Source organism: Echeneis naucrates, chromosome 12 (assembly GCF_900963305.1).
Source record: "Echeneis naucrates chromosome 12, fEcheNa1.1, whole genome shotgun sequence".
NCBI lineage: Eukaryota > Metazoa > Chordata > Actinopteri > Carangiformes > Echeneidae > Echeneis > Echeneis naucrates.
In genome coordinates, this window is record NC_042522.1 from 18,314,428 (window position 1) to 18,331,082 (window position 16,655).

At 43.9% G+C, this 16,655-nt stretch overlaps 3 protein-coding genes across 5 annotated transcripts; 2 read left to right on the plus strand and 1 right to left on the minus strand.

The window, feature by feature from the left end:
* The first annotated feature begins 105 nt into the window (after nt 1-105).
* Nucleotides 106-4,022, plus strand: ppwd1 (peptidylprolyl isomerase domain and WD repeat containing 1). Its single transcript, XM_029515031.1, has 11 exons — nt 106-269; nt 402-504; nt 936-1,039; nt 1,159-1,279; nt 1,362-1,809; nt 1,890-2,080; nt 2,244-2,433; nt 2,525-2,706; nt 2,794-2,875; nt 2,951-3,133; nt 3,604-4,022. The coding sequence occupies exons 1-11, from the start codon at nt 137-139 to the stop codon at nt 3,745-3,747; spliced, it is 1,881 nt and encodes a 626-aa protein (XP_029370891.1). The 5' UTR covers nt 106-136; the 3' UTR covers nt 3,748-4,022.
* Nucleotides 4,023-4,131: 109 nt separating this feature from the next.
* On the minus strand, nt 4,132-9,502 carry trim23 (tripartite motif containing 23). Of its 2 annotated transcripts, XM_029515032.1 has the most exons (11): nt 9,379-9,502; nt 8,554-8,716; nt 8,031-8,152; nt 7,662-7,940; nt 7,395-7,577; nt 7,092-7,307; nt 6,513-6,647; nt 6,297-6,426; nt 6,072-6,182; nt 5,855-5,979; nt 4,132-5,755 (listed from the first exon to the last, which is right to left on the minus strand). In XM_029515032.1, exons 1-11 carry the CDS (start codon nt 9,472-9,474, stop codon nt 5,576-5,578), a joined length of 1,740 nt encoding a protein of 579 aa, XP_029370892.1. In that variant the 5' UTR covers nt 9,475-9,502; the 3' UTR covers nt 4,132-5,575. The 2 variants fall into 2 exon arrangements, with proteins under 2 accessions (XP_029370892.1, XP_029370893.1); XM_029515033.1 differs by lacking the exons at nt 8,031-8,152; nt 8,554-8,716; nt 9,379-9,502 and having other exon boundaries at nt 7,662-7,745; nt 7,817-7,924.
* Nucleotides 9,503-10,136: 634 nt separating this feature from the next.
* On the plus strand, nt 10,137-13,351 carry mzt2b (mitotic spindle organizing protein 2B). 2 transcript variants are annotated; one of them, XM_029516090.1, is made up of 5 exons: nt 10,137-10,192; nt 10,413-10,601; nt 10,689-10,849; nt 11,895-12,032; nt 12,749-13,351. In XM_029516090.1, the coding sequence occupies exons 2-5, from the start codon at nt 10,426-10,428 to the stop codon at nt 12,892-12,894; spliced, it is 621 nt and encodes a 206-aa protein (XP_029371950.1). In that variant the 5' UTR covers nt 10,137-10,192; nt 10,413-10,425; the 3' UTR covers nt 12,895-13,351. The 2 variants fall into 2 exon arrangements, with proteins under 2 accessions (XP_029371950.1, XP_029371951.1); XM_029516091.1 differs by lacking the exon at nt 11,895-12,032 and having other exon boundaries at nt 12,749-13,350.
* Nucleotides 13,352-16,655: the final 3,304 nt, after the last annotated feature.

Below are 16,655 nucleotides of genomic sequence, written 5' to 3' on the forward strand. Positions count from 1 at the left end.
AAACATTTTTTTCTTTTTTAAAAAATTACAAACGCACATTGCAGAGGAAATGTAATTTTGATAAAGAATTGAAGAGTCCACATTGAGGGCGGAAGTACGGGAACCGGGAAGGGACAGCGCTTAAGAGTCGGCAGCGATGGCGGAGCGAGAAAACGATGTGGAGTTAAAACGAAAAGCAGATGAAAATCAGGATGGAGGTGGAAACGAAGAGGATGATGAATGGGTCGGGCCGATGCCCAACGAAGCCACGAAGGCCAAGAAAAGGAAAGGTCTGTTTCTGGCGTTGAATTACGTCGCTAATATTTAGTGAATGCGCGCCTCCAGCTAAACGGAGCTAATTAATGCTAACCAGACTCCCGCTAACTTTTGGGCTGTTTTTGTTTTTGTTTTGTTTGTCTCAGTTTTGGAATATGAGCGTGTTTACCTGGACAACCTGCCTTCAGCTGCGATGTACGAACGGAGCTACATGCACAGAGACGTTTTAACACATTTAGTCACTACCAAGTAAGTGAAGTCCAGCATTAGCTTGGTGGTGGAAGACTTACAGAGAGTCCCGTGTTAAAAATGCACACAGAGGTCTCATGAGAATGCTGCAGCCGATCGTTTTGTATTACTGCTTAGTTTAAACACAAAGCCTTACATCATGCCTCATAGTTTCCTGGTGTCTCTAAATGATAATGACTTCTGACCAGCTTCTCAATGTACACAGTAAGTGTGTGTAAGATACAAATCTCATTTATTAGTGTTATTGGGTTGATGTTCTGTGTGGTAGGAACTGGAGAAACGTTGGATCAATGATCGGTTGTAACTGGTGTAATTTTCACATTATTATAAATTGTTTATATTGTAGACATTTTATGTCAAGGCCCTGTCCACCTTAAACTCATGCACATCCTTCTTTGTAAGTCATCAAGTTAAATTTTCCTGCTGCTCAGGACTGACTTCGTCCTCACAGCCAGTCAGGATGGCCATGTCAAGTTCTGGAAGAAGAAAGAGGATGAAGGGATAGAGTTTGTTAAACACTTTCGAAGTCATCTTGGTATGAAATCACTGATCAGTCTCTTTTCAACCATCTACTTGATTGCAGGTTACACTGTGTAACCTGCAGTTTGGAAGGTGTAACATGTATGCTTTGGTAATTACTTGCATTTTCTGCAGGTGTGATTGAAAGCATTGCAGTCAGTGCTGAAGGAGCCCTTTTCTGTTCAGTTGGTGACGATCAGGCCATGAAAGTATTTGATGTCGTCAACTTTGACATGATCAATATGCTGAAGTTGGGGTGAGTCTCCATTACAGTTACAGTCTACAGTTACATTGGGTGTAATATGTGAACATGAACATTTTTAATTTTCTCTCTGTAGCTATCTACCAGGCCAGTGTGAGTGGATCTACAATCCCGGAGATGCAATTTCCACAGTGGCCTGCTCGGAAAAATCCACAGGGAAGATCTTCGTCTATGATGGACGGGGAGACAACAAGCCCCTTCATGTCTTTGACAAAATGCACTCCTCACCACTGTCCCAAATCCGCCTGAATCCCAAATACAGAGTCATTGTTTCTGCTGACAAAGTGGGAATGCTGGAATACTGGACTGGCCTCCCAAGTGAATTCAAATTCCCCAAACACATGGATTGGGAATACAAAACAGACACAGACCTGTATGAATTTGCAAAACACAAAACTTATCCCACAAGCCTTGCATTTTCTCCCGATGGGAAAAAAATGGCCACCATTGCCTCTGACAGGAAAGTCAGGATCTTTCGATTCCTAACTGGGAAACTGATGAGAGTGTTCGATGAGTCGTTAACGGTAAGTTCTTGCATCTTTTGGCCTGAATATATAATGGTGTGGTGAATTCATGCAGTTACTTTATCTGCCTTGTGTGTTAGATGTTCACAGAGTTGCAGCAGATGAGGCAGCAGCTGCCTGACATGGAGTTTGGAAGGAGAATGGCTGTGGAGAGAGAGCTGGAGAAGGTGGATGGCATCAGACTGACAAACATCATCTTTGACGAGACTGGCCACTTTGTGCTCTATGGAACTATGCTGGGTATCAAGGTCATCAATGTGGAAACCAACAGGTACGTTTATGTGAAGATGAGGAAATGATTTTCTACAGGGTTTGCTGACACATCGTGGTCTGATTAGTAGATGATGGCTTTATGTTTTTGTTTTTTGTTTTTCATATAAGTGGTAGAAGCTTCTGAGCTGGTGACTTTCCTCACTCACACACTTTTTGTCCAGATGTGTGCGCATCCTTGGGAAGCTGGAGAACATCCGTGTGATCCAGCTGAGTTTGTTCCAGGGAATAGCAAAGACCATGCAAGTGGCTCCCACTGTGGAGATGAAGGCATCTGATAATCCTGCCTTAGGAAACGTGGAGCCCGACCCCACCATATTCTGCACGGCATTTAAGAAGAACCGCTTCTACATGGTGAGATCTCACAACGTTCAGCTCAAGATGATAAAGCTTCAGCTTTCCTTGTTAGTTCTTTTGTTGATGCATCTGATTTCGCTTCCCGAAGTTCACAAAAAGAGAACCAGAGGACACGAAGAGCGCAGACTCAGACAGAGACATCTTTAATGAGAAACCTTCCAAGGAAGAAGTGATGGCTGCGACACAGGCTGAGGGCCCTAAGAGGGTGTCTGACAGCGCCATCATCCACACCACCATGGGAGACATTCACATCAAGCTCTTCCCTGTAGAGTAGGTTTTCCAGCGTGGACCTTTTGGCTTTGTTCAGACGTCCTGTTTTCTCTAGATATGAACAGGTATTTGCTTTTTTGTGTTTAGATGCCCAAAAACTGTGGAGAATTTCTGCGTCCACAGTAGGAATGGCTATTACAACGGGCACTTGTTCCACAGAGTGATCAAGGTGAGTTTCCTTAACCGCCCATCTGACATCTGATCCCGTCTGCTGTGTCTAAATCTTTGTGTCTCTCGGTCACAGGGCTTCATGATTCAGACAGGAGACCCCACAGGCACGGGTATGGGTGGAGAGAGCATCTGGGGTGGAGAGTTTGAGGACGAGTTCCATGCCACACTGAGGCACGACCGCCCGTACACACTCAGTATGGCGAACGCAGGCGCCGGCACCAACGGCTCACAGTTTTTTGTCACTGTTGTACCGACTGTAAGTTTTACAACAAATGCTTCCTGTCAAACATGCACTCTGTTAATCTGCTGCAGGTTTGAATAGATCCTTGAAATGGTGTTTGGTAAATCTGCTCAGACAGCTTCCTTTTGAAGACTCAAAGGAAGTGTAGAAACAGGAAAACAGTTGGCTTGTTTCAAAAAACACCATGTGCAGTTGAAGGAATTATTAGTTGCACCCTTTTTATTTCGTCAGAAATTTGACAAGATAGGAGCCTCATTCTCAAAATGTAAAACTACACCTGTCATGATTCCCTAGTTTTACCCCCAAAAGGGACGAAAATCAGCTTAATAAGCTGTAGCTGTGCCCCCACCGCTGCCTCCCTCTTTGTACGAACACAGCTGTAGCTGACACCTACAGTGAGATTGAATGTCAGAAGACATTCTGACAAAGGTAACGATGTTACCGCTCCCCTCTCACTGCATGCGCTGCTGTTCTCTCCTCCGCAGCCTTGGCTTGACAACAAGCACACGGTGTTTGGAAGGTGTACGAAGGGCATGGAGGTGGTCCAGAGGATCTCCAACATCAAAGTGAACCCCAAGACCGACAAGCCGTACGAAGACATCAACATTATCAACATCACCATAAAATGATCGTACATCTTTCTCTTTTTTTTTTTTTTTTTTTTACCGCATCAAGTAATTAAAAGCCCCGTAATGTACATGAGTGCAGCTCAATGTCTTTTTTGATTATAAATCGGGTTTTGTTCTGTTTACTTGGGCCAATCCGAAGAGGAACTCAGATACTGTCTTCTGATTGGTCAACTGATCTGATAGGAGCTTTGGAGAGAAGCCTGAAAGGTTTAACTTCAGAAATATCTTATCAATTTAAAAAAAAAAAAAAAAAAACAGGAAAAATGTGAGATGGACCTTTTTAAAGGAGTGTGGCTGTAGTAGGAATTTAGTTCTATTTGTTTATCCTCCAAAGCAACAGAAATCAGTGTCCAAGACAAAACTGCCAGCCAGACAAATCGGGTCAAATTCATCATTTTATTTTACAGCATCACATTATGAATAACTTACAAAAGCCATTATCAAGTCCACCGATAACAAAGGTTTCGATGCGCATTGTGCTTCTATGTTTCAAAAACAAACGGAAATGTTTTCACAAACCAAGTGGAAAAGCTTTTCACACGTGCATTTTTTTATTTGTATTTTTATACATAGGTACAAGTAGTAAACATTACATAGCAATGAATAAAGATTAAATGAAACTCAAAATGATGGTTCCTCAAGAGTAAGAGTGTCAGTGTTGGGTTTAATATTTCACATTGCATGACTAAAGGCTGTAGATTAAAGGTGTACCACCTTATATGGATTCCAGACAGATAAACAGGTGTAGTGTGAGATGTTCAAATAGGAATAGTTACTTTTTTTGTTTTTTTTTTACTTAGTCTCTATTAAGAAACAGCAGATTAGTTCATTTACTTCCAAACGAAGCCTGGCAATGAGGCAGCAAACGAGTGCTTTTGTCACGTGAGGCTCCACAAACAGAGGCAGAATCGGTGCATAAAAACTGATTCCCCCTCACACACCCTCGTTCCCCGCTCATAAATAAATTCAGTAAACACTTTATCCTGTAACAGTAAACACAACATTCAAACCAAAACTCTACTGGTGCGCCATTTCAAGACCAGCTGTGGCATTAAATAGGTTCATACACTTAAAAAAAAAAACAAAAAAACAAAACCTTAAACTTGCACACATAATTTAAAAGACCCCACAAAACATCAGCCTGTATTGCTTTATGTCAGCCCGAGTGAGAGCTCAGCCTCAATCTGAACAGTTCACCACTGGACATCCTCTGGGTTTATTACAACTGTAGTGAACGTCCCGCATCACCCACCAGCAGATGTATGGAACTGAACTAAAGAGGGACGCTGTGGTTAATTCAGGATTATCTGAAATCCACTGACTCAAAAAAACACTGATGATGCGGACGACTCCACATTCAGTCCTAATTACGGTCACGTGAGCTAGAAAATACAGAAACAGTTCACTCTGCCAGGGTACAAGGAGCATTTCCAACATTTAAGTTGGGTAGTTATAGATACCAGATCAACAACGGGGTTGCTTGAAAGGGTTAAAATGAAGAAAAACTGAAGTGATAGACTGTGGAAGCTGCCGGGGGAGTGAAGCGGGGTGGGAATTCGTTGTCTTAAAGCAGTAGGACAGACTTCAAGATGCTTATTATTTACTGTGTTCCCATTAAATGAGCCTTGAGAGAGTATTTACATTTGTGGTTTGTCTGCCCACAGCTGTGCACAAACAGGGAAAGATGAGAGAAGGCTTGAAGCCGCGGTATTGTCTCAGATTTTAATGCTTGGAAGTCATAAGAGAACCGGTGAGGAGAGCTCAGAGGCTGGGGGTTTTGTTTTTTCTGTTTTTGTTCTGTTTTTAAAGCCGACAGTCAGACAGTCATTTAGGCCACGTCCAGGACACCAGCAGCCACCAGCTGTCTGGAGAGCCAATCCAAGCCTTCGTGGAGGCCCATCCCGCTGCGGGCGTCGCAGCCCTGGATGTGCCAGCTCCGCCCACAGCACAGCTTGTGGAGGCTTAGCAGCTCCGTCATCTCCTCCACAGAGACGGCGCCGGGAACATCCTGCAAAGCAGACATTAGAGCTCGGGGAAAAAAGGACATGGTGTACAGGAATTCACTACAAGACTGCCTGTGTGTGTCCCCACTGCGTCAGCACAGTACCTGCTTGTTTGCAAAGATGAGCAGTAAAGCGTCCCTCAGCTCCTTCTCCGTCAGGAGTTTGGCCAGTTCACTGTGAGCCTCCATCAGCCTGTCTCTGTGGCAGCTATCAATCACAAACACCACGGCTGCACACACACAAACAACCCATTTTACCCTTTAGACGCTGCAGTCATATTCAGACAGTATAAAGCAGTATCAGCTTTGGCGGAGTTGGTACCTTGTGTGTTCAGATAGTAGTGCTTCCAGAGCGGTCTGAGCTTATGTTTTCCACCCACATCCCAAATGGTGAATTTCAAGTTCTTATATTCAACTGTCTCCACATTGAAACCTTAGAGAAAGGTAAAAAAACAAAAAAAAACATTTTCTATATTTCCTGGGTAGAATATTTTTCACATTTACTGATAAATGACCTGGTACTCCTGATGAATGTAAATGTGCTGACCAATAGTTGGGATGGGTTGCATGAACTCGTCTTGTTTCAACTTGAAGAGGATGGTCGTCTTTCCAGCTCCATCAAGCCCCAAGGTCACGACGCGGATCTCCATCTTTGGACCGATGTGGACCCGGTTGTCCTGAAAACAGCACACGTTGAGGGGGTTGTTTGACGGTAATGGGTTCGAACTCTAGCCCAGATCGATGCAGCTGGGGCAGCACTTACCTTGGTGAAGGTGACGGGGATGCCAGCGTCGAGTTGAATGTGATCAGCCAGCTCGGTGAACTGATGCTGCTGCTTCTGAAGGGTCTCCAGCAAACAGCTGATCTCCTGCTTTGCCAGCACAACTCTGCAGTCATCCTACACCAGAGACAAAGCACTTTCTTAAAATCAAAACTGTTGCACAAAACACAAAAGTGCATCATTATTTTCATTATTCATTCCAAATGCAATCATATCACATATTGAAATCATAATAACTGAGTATCTCACACCTTTAAACGTACGCAATGGCACGCAACAGCACACAGCAAAAGATAAAATGAAAGAACAAGGGATGAAATAAATATATTAGATTGTTTCAGGATCATTAGAGTCTGCAGAACACAACAAAGCTGACATTAAATCTTACTTTAATATTAAGGTATTCATTAATGGAAGTATTCCAGTAGTTTTACAAAAGAACAAAATTTGATGAGACAATATTTTGTTTTATTTTGGAGCTATAATGGACCAGGAGATTCGATACTTGGATAAAAACGCAGATCATTCTCTGTGTGTGTATTTCTTATTGACGCTTCCTACCTGCTGAAGTGTCTTCTCACAGTGCAGGCAGGCTGTGGACACCTGAGAAAGCAGGATGGTCATGTCCTCCTGCTGCTGCCTCAGCCAGATCAGCCTCTCCCTGACGTGAGCATCCACCACACTCAGCGCCATCTCCTCCTGCCGGCACAGGGTCTCGTGGAGGTCGGCGAAGTAGGCCCGGACACAGGAGCGCGCGCTCTCTGCTGTGCCGGGAACCTGACGGACGCACGGAGGACAAGTTAACGCTTGGAAGGAAAACATGATCATCTGTGCGTTAGAAAGAGGCCCTTCATCAGATCTTACATGTTCGGTGTGCGCCATGCCGACTCCATCCTCCACTATCTGCTCTCCACCTTCTATTTGCTGCACGATGCCGACCAGCTTCCGGGAATACTCGGACACCTCGTCTGTGAAGGTACGGATACAGTGGGCCATGTCCAAAATGGAGGCACGGATCTGATTTGCTTCAGTCTCGAGAACAGCGTGCTGAAAAGAAAGGCGAGGAATATGTTAGGCTGTCTCTTTGGATATCTAATGTTAGATTGGTTACCACAGCATGTTTTTAACTACCTTATGTCCCTGGTGTTTGCCGTACTCCTTACACACACAGCACATGAGAGGCCCAGACTGACAGGCCTCCTCCAGGCAGACGAACTCGATGGCGTGGACCTGATGCTGCGGGCACAGGGTCTTCTCATGTGGCTTATCTGCTAGCGGCACCCGGCGGTGTTTTGCCAGAGTGCGGGTGGAGTGGGTGAGCTGGGAGCAGTCAGCACACAGGTGGGTGGCACACACGGTGCAGTACATGGACGCCGTGTGGCTCTCGTCCTCATCACATCGTATTATGCACTGAAAAGCAGAGTTGAGAGATGAAACATTTGTGAGGGTCACTTTTTAGAGCCTGAAGCAAAACAAGAAGTGGAATGGCAGCTTCCTTACTTCTCCCATGCCTTTCAGAGCGTCCTCCGCCATTCCCGACTGGTTGGTGGCTCCATTCTGGAGTCGCTCCAAGAGTTCAAGCAGAGCAAAATTCTTCTTCAGACCCCAAACTCCAGAGTCCCCTTAACAGATGTGAAATCAATGTAAACAAACACTTTGTTTTTTAAATAAAAATGAACAATGGTGAGAAGAGGAAGATGCAGATTCCTTAATGTTGTTCTAAGGTTCTCTCTCAGTTCTCAGATTGTTTTTGTGCCTTGCTGCTTTAATCCCACACAGATTCTGTAGGAGGAAGAGTCATAGAAAGACACACTAAAAAAACCTTCCAAACTCTCCAACTGGGAGACATGTCAGACCTAAGCTCTGTGCTGTCCATTCTGAACCCACTGCACCACAAATGCTAATTTACCGTGTGATTTATACAGAGAAACCTTTGACTTTTCACCACGACATTGCAACAACCTTTGCAATGTTGTGGGTTTATTGGGCTGCTATAGTGTGAGAAATAGTGCGTCCTCCTCACCAAGCTCAGTGACCTGTCTGTCAAAGGGGCAGCGGACCGCTCTGCCATGCAGGGGCAACCGGGTGAGACAGTCGTGGCACACTGTGTGACCACAGAGCAAAAGACGGGGCACCTTGTCCCCTTGGAGAGAGAAGACGTCCTCACACACACCGCACTCCAGGACCTGGAAATGAATACACAGATAGGTCAATCTCCAGAAACCCCTGCATATGCATATATATCTGTGTGTGTTTGTGTTGTGTGTCTTCCACTGCTGCAAGGACAACTCTACAATAAGAGGAAAGAGACATTTAATAGCTGCTATTGATTTCAAAACTGATGAGTGAGGCTGGTTTTCTGTTGTTGAAAACAGATCTAATACTCCTGAAGTCACCTTGACTCATCTTTGCCTCAGATGGCCGCATCAGTCTTTGACTTTTTATTTTTTCACAAACAGCACGTATCTGTTTCCAGAGAAGAGGACTCGAACTTGCAGCCACACCGAGCAGGGACTTTTAAAACCGATCAGGTTGCTCAAGAGGAGCTGCAGTGAAGCTAGCTGTGCAGACGCTAGCTAACGATGGAGATCCACCGGCACTTTCTGCAGGTTCAAATCCTGAGCAGCAGGCTAATATTCTTACGATGCATTAAAGTAATGATAACAATAAATAAAAATCAAGGCTCAGGTCGGAAGTGTTTGGCATCAACAACCATCAACGCCAACGCAGCAGCATTTGCCAAAAAAAAAAATCAGAAGCCACGAAGGCAGCCTGCAGTCGACCCCATAAAGGAAAACAACAACAACAGCGTTCACAAAAACAAGCGAACATCCTGTAGCCTTCCCACCTTCACCGTGCTCCCACTCGCTCCCCTGCCGTGTCGGATGCAGGGCTCCATCGTAGCTCCGGCCCCCTGCTTGTTTATTCCTGCAGCGGCCGCCATTACTCTTCCCCGGCACGGACGAGCAGCTGCGAGAGGACAATCCCCCGACGACTTCCGGGTTTCGCTTATCACGCAAATTCAGCAAACGTTGACGGGTTTATTTTTGTTTTTACTTTTATTTTTTTGCCAGCCCGCCGTCATCGGAATAAATAAAACTTACTTTTATTAATCAGTGTCGTCTGCTTTAGAAAGTTGCACTGACACGGATAGTTCGACGGGAGTTTAGTGAAAAACGATGGTGTTTCGGAAGCGTACTTTTTAACACGCAAGCGCAGACAAGTCGCGTCCAGCTTTCTATCCCAGGAAAGATCAGGGGATTGTTATGGCAACGGCTAATTAAAACAATTCAATAAACACACAAATTAACAACAAAATAAAAACCCCAGAGAAATTAGAGTAGATAATTTAGTTCTACTTTATTTTACAACTAGCGGAGAACAACACCAAATAAAGTGCATTAAATTATATAGCCAATCAATATCAATCTATAAGAAAAAAAAATACTTAATATATGTAATAGTAAAATGAAAAAAATAATATTTTGTTGTCTTCATCGCTGTGTCTTCTTATCTAAGAAAAAAAAAAAAGAAATTTTGAACTGTCCGATCACCATTGACTACAAATCCCATAATAATGTCTCACATTGATGACGTATCCTTGGCGCGTCTCCCTTGGCTCGGGCAGGAGTTGATACTCGTCGCTGCAGGTTGAACTGGAGGTATTTTACGGCTTGTTATCGTGTTTTATCTAAGTTAAACAATAGTTTGTTTGCTTTAATAGTTCAGGGTCTGTTTAGTAACATCTACAGAGCAGGTGGAGATAACTTCCTCGCGTTCTTTCACCCCTGGTTAGCATTACAGCTTCGTTTGTGCAGGTTCGTGTTACTGCTATGAGGATGATTTAGCCCTTATTGATTCCAAACGTGTACCTGCTCTCAGGTGTTCGTCACTCATGGCTCAGCAACCACAACAAACGTTGCCCTCCGCCCCAGACTCCCCAGCGTTGGTGGTCACATCCAACGTGCAGAAATATGCTATCAAGAAGAAAAAAGTCCTCAGTGCTGAGGAGGCTGAGCTGTTTGAGCTGACCCAGGCTGCAGGCATCACTGTTGACCAAGAGGTCTTCAAGTAAGTGAGCTCTAGCCCTGACTGGTGTACGTGGAGGAGCCAACGGCGGAGGAAACCACTCTTTTCTTCTTCTCTTGTCCTCCTTAGGATCATCGTGGACCTGCTGAAGATGAACGTGGCTCCCCAAGCAGTCTTCCAGACTCTGAAGGCGATGTGTGCAGGTCAGAGGGTGGCCGAAAGCTGCACAGGAGAGTCGTCGGCTGCTGCCCACACCACGAGCGTCGCCGCAGCACCGACAGAGCCCAGAGGTCAGTGTTACAGTGTCTTTACCCCTGCCTACTGTGGCCGATTACACCTCTGCTCAGGTAGAAGCTGGTACAAGTTACGCCCTGATCTATGCAGATGTACAAATACTTCTCTCCTGAATGATTATCTCTCAACATGTGGACTTTCACCCATCTTCTCATTTAAAAGGCAAGAAAATGCAAACTTACAAATCCTCTGGATTTGAAATTTATATATAAAAAAAAAAACTAAACAAAACACAATGGTATCCAGATAGTAAACTCCAAAATAAAATGATTTATCACATATTTTGTTATCACAGTACTCAGAGAAACAGTGAAGACATCTGTGGAATTGTGACCATCGTGTTTAGCTCAAAAAGCCAATTAATCTTGTCACATACCATGTCAAGGATCCTACCTGGAGCTTAATTTAGATGATTTTAGAGTCAGGTGGATTATTTGTCATGGTACATTTTATACATATGCATAAAAGAAATGTCTCTGGAAACCTGTGTAACAACTGCTCACTTCCATTGTCTAACATATCAAATTCAGCATCCATTTCATACTATTAAGACTGTATATATAAGCAAGTAGGAAAAACTATTTGCTTATTTGTAATTCCAAGTAGGACAAATGATGAAACGAGCTACAGACAAACTGTTTAGTGGCTACAAATGGACCAAATATATCCCCCGATGTTAAAAGTGATATAAATAAATCAGCTGTTTTACATAGAAGCTGGGTTTTTTTTTGTTTGGTTGGGTTTTTTTTTGTTTTTTTTGTACATTTCAGTTTTCTTTGTGATTCTTCCTCTTCAGTGCTGTACATACTGTAGCAGAGGAACTTGCCCTGCACTCAGTATCAACTTATCCCTCTCATTAACTAAATTCCCCCTTCGGTTTACCACATAATGAGCTTTTCCACTTAAATGGAGGTGAACTGAAGACCAGGGTTATACGGCAGAAAGCCAAGTTGATCTTCACTCTGTGCACTTGACAGCGTTTTCTAATTTCGTTTCTATCCCCCATGAATTCAATTTTTTTCCTGTCCTTGCTTCCTGAAGAAGAGGACTCTTTGGTCTCTGGAAAGAGCCCTAAACCTCCTGCAGCAGCTCCCTCAGCATCTGGCCCCAGAGCCACAAGGGTCAGCACAAAGATTGTGGTCTACGGTCCTCAGGACTCTAGCTCTCCTCACGCTCAAGGTCCCCTCCTCTGCACTGTCCTCCACCTCCATCTGTCCACCTGCTTGCCTTTTTTTTTTCTCTCATAAACATAACGGTCATGTCGGTTTGCTGCTAATATGAAAAAGGATTGGGACAAAACTACATTCTGTGCTTTCCCCCATTTCGGAACTGCACTGAGTGGGAGTTGTGTAAATGCATGATTGTGCAGTTTATTGTGCGGTACATAAGTGGACATTTTCATTTTCATTCTTTTGCCCATTTTTAAAGTGGCTAGAAAGTGTAAGTAATGTTTGAGTCAGAATTCTTATTTAATGTTTACTCTCAAAACACAAAAGCTCATTTCTACATCATGTGTTTGCTGCAGTAAAGCAGTTACAGTGGATAGTTCCACATTTATGTATTTTACTTTATGTCGATAGATGAGTAAAATCCTACCAAGGTCCAAGTCCTCCACAGCTCACAGTTGCTCAAAGAACTTTCTGGTCACATTATTGTTCATGTTGAAGTCAAGTGTCCAGTGTTGATGCACAGCTAATAAAAGGTAAGAAAATTGGAGCCATTTCCTTTCATATCATGTAAAATGCATCTTTTTCATCATCCATCTTCTCCTCGTTTTTTTTTTTTTTTTTTTTCCTCGAAGTGCAATTCTGCCTGGAACGTGTGAAGTGACAGTCATACTAGCTCCACATCTGTGACATCCTTTCACGGGCCTCTGATATTTTTTCATTCAGCAGTGCGCAGTAAAGCTGGAGCCGGCCACGGCGAGAAAAGCAGGGAGGCCTCCAGCCAGCGGGTGCAGCGGCAGTCCAGCGCCACCAGGGGACAGAAGACCAAGAGCTCCGGCAGCAGTAGTTCCTCCTCTCAGATAAACTCCACATGAGGCTCAGGCCAATGTGAGACCGTTCGTAAATATAGCTTTAATTTATTTCTCTGTTTCAAAGGGTTGGTTGAACAGAAATCACTGACCATTTTCCAAATTACTTTGGTCGATCCACAGATGTCAGTGTGACCAGGTGTTTAAAGGGACTATTTGGTTCACAGTGAAATCTGTAAAGAGCCACAGAAATCTGGAAAAACTAAATGATATCAATCCCAGACTTAGTTAAACCCATCCTTCAGTGTTTAGAAATTATGTAAAGTCCTGGGTGTCTCCTCATTCGTGTTCTGCTTACAGTAAGTGAGTAAAGCTTTTTGTCTAGTTGCCATGTAACATCAGGAAAAACTTTTTTTTTTTTTTTTTTACTGAAAAATTTAAATGTCTGTATTTAAAGTGCAACTTTTTACACAATGATTCATCTTTAATAAACCTGTTAAGAATGTACTTTCTAAATCTGTCTGCTGTTTAGCATGATAATTGTAGTGATGCACTGATCTTTTTTTTTTTCCTGCTCAGATCAATATGTCTTTTCCTTTTGTTAGACAGCTAACCTTAGCATGTTAGCATAGTTGTTTAGGTGCCAGTCTTGCAAAGTGTTTCAGTCCAATTTACTTGTCTAAGGAAAGAAAAGGTTATCATGTCCTCTGAGCAGCTTCTTCAGGACAGACAGAAAACTACAGTGACTCTGTATCAGGAAGCAACGAGGCGGGCTAACTGGTCTAACAGAGGAAGGGAACTGATAGAAATGGAGGCAACGTTGAACTCCCAACTGGTGAGTAAACAGCTGGTGATGCTAAAGTTGGTTGTGCAGCAAGAGCAAATTCTGCATATAGCTCCTGTGAACATCCCCAGACACGACTGTCTTCTCTCAAACCATGTCAGGAAATTCTGTGGTACTAAAACCTGTGTTGGTTGCCCACTATGACTTAATGATCCATACCTGATCTGCTTATAGAGGCCGTTATCAAAGATAAAGCCCATTAGTGCAGTGGCATCAGGGCATTTTTAACATATGTTTTTTGTTTTTTTTTTTACAAATTAAAAGCTCAGTTTTCTATTAACCTACAATTTGCGCTTAATCCAGCTGTTACAAAATGGTACACAATAATCTTTCAAGACACCATATCAGCCAAAGGCAACAAGGAAAAAAATTGGCTTTGTTCCCTTTTTGCTGGTTGGCAGCAATTACCTGCAGTTCTCTCAGTATAGCTGTTGTCTTTGTCTGGCACTGAATGAGTACAGCTGCTATGTCTTTCTTTTGTTGAATGGCTGATATTCTCAGAGTCATGAGGAATGCAGGTTACTTTGCAATGGAGTGGGAACATAGATTTGTTGAGAAGTGTCACTTTGAAGTAAACCCACGTTATCGATCTTACTCAAACGCACAGTCCTATTGATTTCTTTTCTTCTTCTTTTTTTGCTCTTGTTCTGTCCTATGATAGTGAAAAGGAGGAGATAGACCCTCAGACAGTAATATATTAAGAAACCTTATTGATGCAGTCTGGTGTTTGTGCCCCATCAGCCTTGATTCTTCTTAGTGTGGATTCATTCATTCAGATGTTGGAGGGTTCTCCTGGAGATACTGTCTCATCTTGACATGAGCTGATCTCCTGTTGTACCGCATCACAAAGGTTTTCTCTCCTGGATTCAGTTCTAGAGAGTGGGGAGATGATGGAAGTTCACTTCACGAAAGCAGTTTGAGATAATTTTTTTTATGACACGGAGCATTGTCCTGCTGGAAGCCATCAGGAGCTCACTAATAATACTCTGATCGGCCAAGATTGATATGAAAGGGCTCACTCTGGGCCAAAAACATAGTCCCCGCACTATCACACCACCACTGCCTGGTTGGGTCAAACTCTGACCAGGTCTTTGGCCTCAGGTTTCTGGGCCTGACAGGTCCGGTCTGAGTAAAACCTCCGCAGACAGTTGTGCGTTAAAATCCAGGAGATCAGCAGCTTCTTGAGGTGAACATGAACTGAAGCTCCTGATGTTTTTGGGGATCAGTTGATTGGATGAGGACTTTACAGAAATAACATTCTTTCTTTCTTTCTTTTTTTTTTTTTTTTTAGTTTGCCCCTCTGTTGGTTTGGATTGTTTGACTTCCATCACATGGGGGCAGTAGAAGCACACTGCAATTAAGGTTGTCACGCAGCGCGCTCAGGTTTGTTCAGCCTCAGAAATCAGACTGTGAATGAAAGTAAATCGTGAAGGCATGCATTTTGTATTTATTTTATTTTTACTGTGTGTTTTTGAGACAAAGGATCCACTCATCCACAGAATGATGGCGGACCTCAGAGGTGACAGAGAGAAAGAGAAAGGGGAGACACTGAGAATGTGTGTGTGTCTATGAGGCAGGCTGCAGGGCTTTATGTAGCTGCAGGTCTTTTATGTGGCCGTTTGTCCTGTTTATATGTTCCTGCCTCTCCTCTCCTCTCCTCTGCGCTCTGCATTGATGGCAGCGTGCCTGTAATTGATGGCACCATATTGCTGTGGTGTAGCAGGTTTAATGGGGCTTGACAGAGCAAGGGAAAGCAGCATGCAACCAGGGAGGGAACTTAACCCTTTCGCACAAACCCCACCCTCCATCCGTGTCCCTTGCCATCCTCCCCACGCCGCCCTCGCCTGTTTCCCCAGCCTTTGCCCGCCCCTCCTCTGCATACTTTGATCCATGCAACCTCAAATGAGAATACAAATAGGCCCTCATGTGATTAGCTTGTTTAAGATTCCTACTGTTATCTGTGGTCATGGTAGTGGCATTTTGGTTCATGATCAAGGAAGCTCAGACACCCCTCTGACTCCACTTCCCAAAATAAACGCTCACCAGCTGTTGCTGCTCTCCACAGTTTTGCTCCGAGGAAGCTAAATGTGTTTGACAAAGGTAAACGGATGGGAATTTATTTCTTCAAACTTGCTGCCAGACTGTATTTCCCGATGTGACCTACAGGGGACAGTGTGGATCCAACCTGCTAATGCAGCCTCCCCCCCCCCCCCCCCCCCCAGCTTGGATTTCCATAGGCATCCAGTCCTTTTCTTTTCTTTTTCTTTTTTCTCTTTTGGATGTGTTCATTTTGTGGTGAGGGAATTTCATAGCCAGACTCTTCCATGAAACAGGGAGTGTTATCCTTCACTCATGGGCCCCAGATGTGAATTTGTGCTCGCGCATGCACACGTGCTTACATGCACCATTAATCAATAGAGACGATGAAATGATGCTATTGTGTGAGAGGCAATGCAACAGCAGCACATTGAAGAACGAGTGAGTCAAAGCTGTTGGCAAATCATTAATGTGAGGTGTTGGTTTCAACCAAGTTCTCACACTCTCTGCGCAAGCTGTTCCCAGGTGACAAAAAACTGGGGAGAAGCACTATTTTAAGAGCTGATATCACACCTCTCTCTTTTACCCCCATCGCTTATATTCCCTCCTGAATCTCTTTTTCTGAGAAAGCACTTGGGATGCAGCGTGGAGGACTATCATCCTGTTTTCTTCCTCCTCTCTCCATCTTTTTACCTCTTTCTCCTTCTTCCCCTGAACTCTTGGTCCATGTTTCTCTCTAAATTTATAGGCCACTTTCCCCTCACTTGTTGTCTCTCTACGTTCACTCCCTCCTCTAACCCCGTCACTCCCCATCATCACACCCTCCTCCTCCTCCTCCTCCTCCACCACCCTCCTTTGCCAGGCTGGCTGCAGATTGGCTATTTCCTGCACGCGCCCAGTAGAGCCCTTATCAGAGGTAGAGTGCTGATTGTCGGTCTGTCTCTCA

Coding starts and splice junctions, on each gene's coding strand:
- mzt2b (XM_029516090.1), top strand. CDS start 10,426: ATGGCTCAGCAACCACAACAAACGTTGCCCTCCGCCCCAGACTCCCCA. Junction 10,850..11,894: donor AGCACCGACAGAGCCCAGAG/GTCAGTGTTACA, acceptor TGCTTCCTGAAG/AAGAGGACTCTTTGGTCTCT. Junction 12,033..12,748: donor TAGCTCTCCTCACGCTCAAG/GTCCCCTCCTCT, acceptor TTCATTCAGCAG/TGCGCAGTAAAGCTGGAGCC.
- ppwd1 (XM_029515031.1), top strand. CDS start 137: ATGGCGGAGCGAGAAAACGATGTGGAGTTAAAACGAAAAGCAGATGAA. Junction 270..401: donor GAAGGCCAAGAAAAGGAAAG/GTCTGTTTCTGG, acceptor TGTTTGTCTCAG/TTTTGGAATATGAGCGTGTT. Junction 2,434..2,524: donor AGAAGAACCGCTTCTACATG/GTGAGATCTCAC, acceptor CGCTTCCCGAAG/TTCACAAAAAGAGAACCAGA.
- trim23 (XM_029515032.1), bottom strand. CDS start 9,474: ATGGCGGCCGCTGCAGGAATAAACAAGCAGGGGGCCGGAGCTACGATG. Junction 8,153..8,553: donor CAGACAGGTCACTGAGCTTG/GTGAGGAGGACG, acceptor ACATCTGTTAAG/GGGACTCTGGAGTTTGGGGT. Junction 6,183..6,296: donor GCAACCCATCCCAACTATTG/GTCAGCACATTT, acceptor CCTTTCTCTAAG/GTTTCAATGTGGAGACAGTT.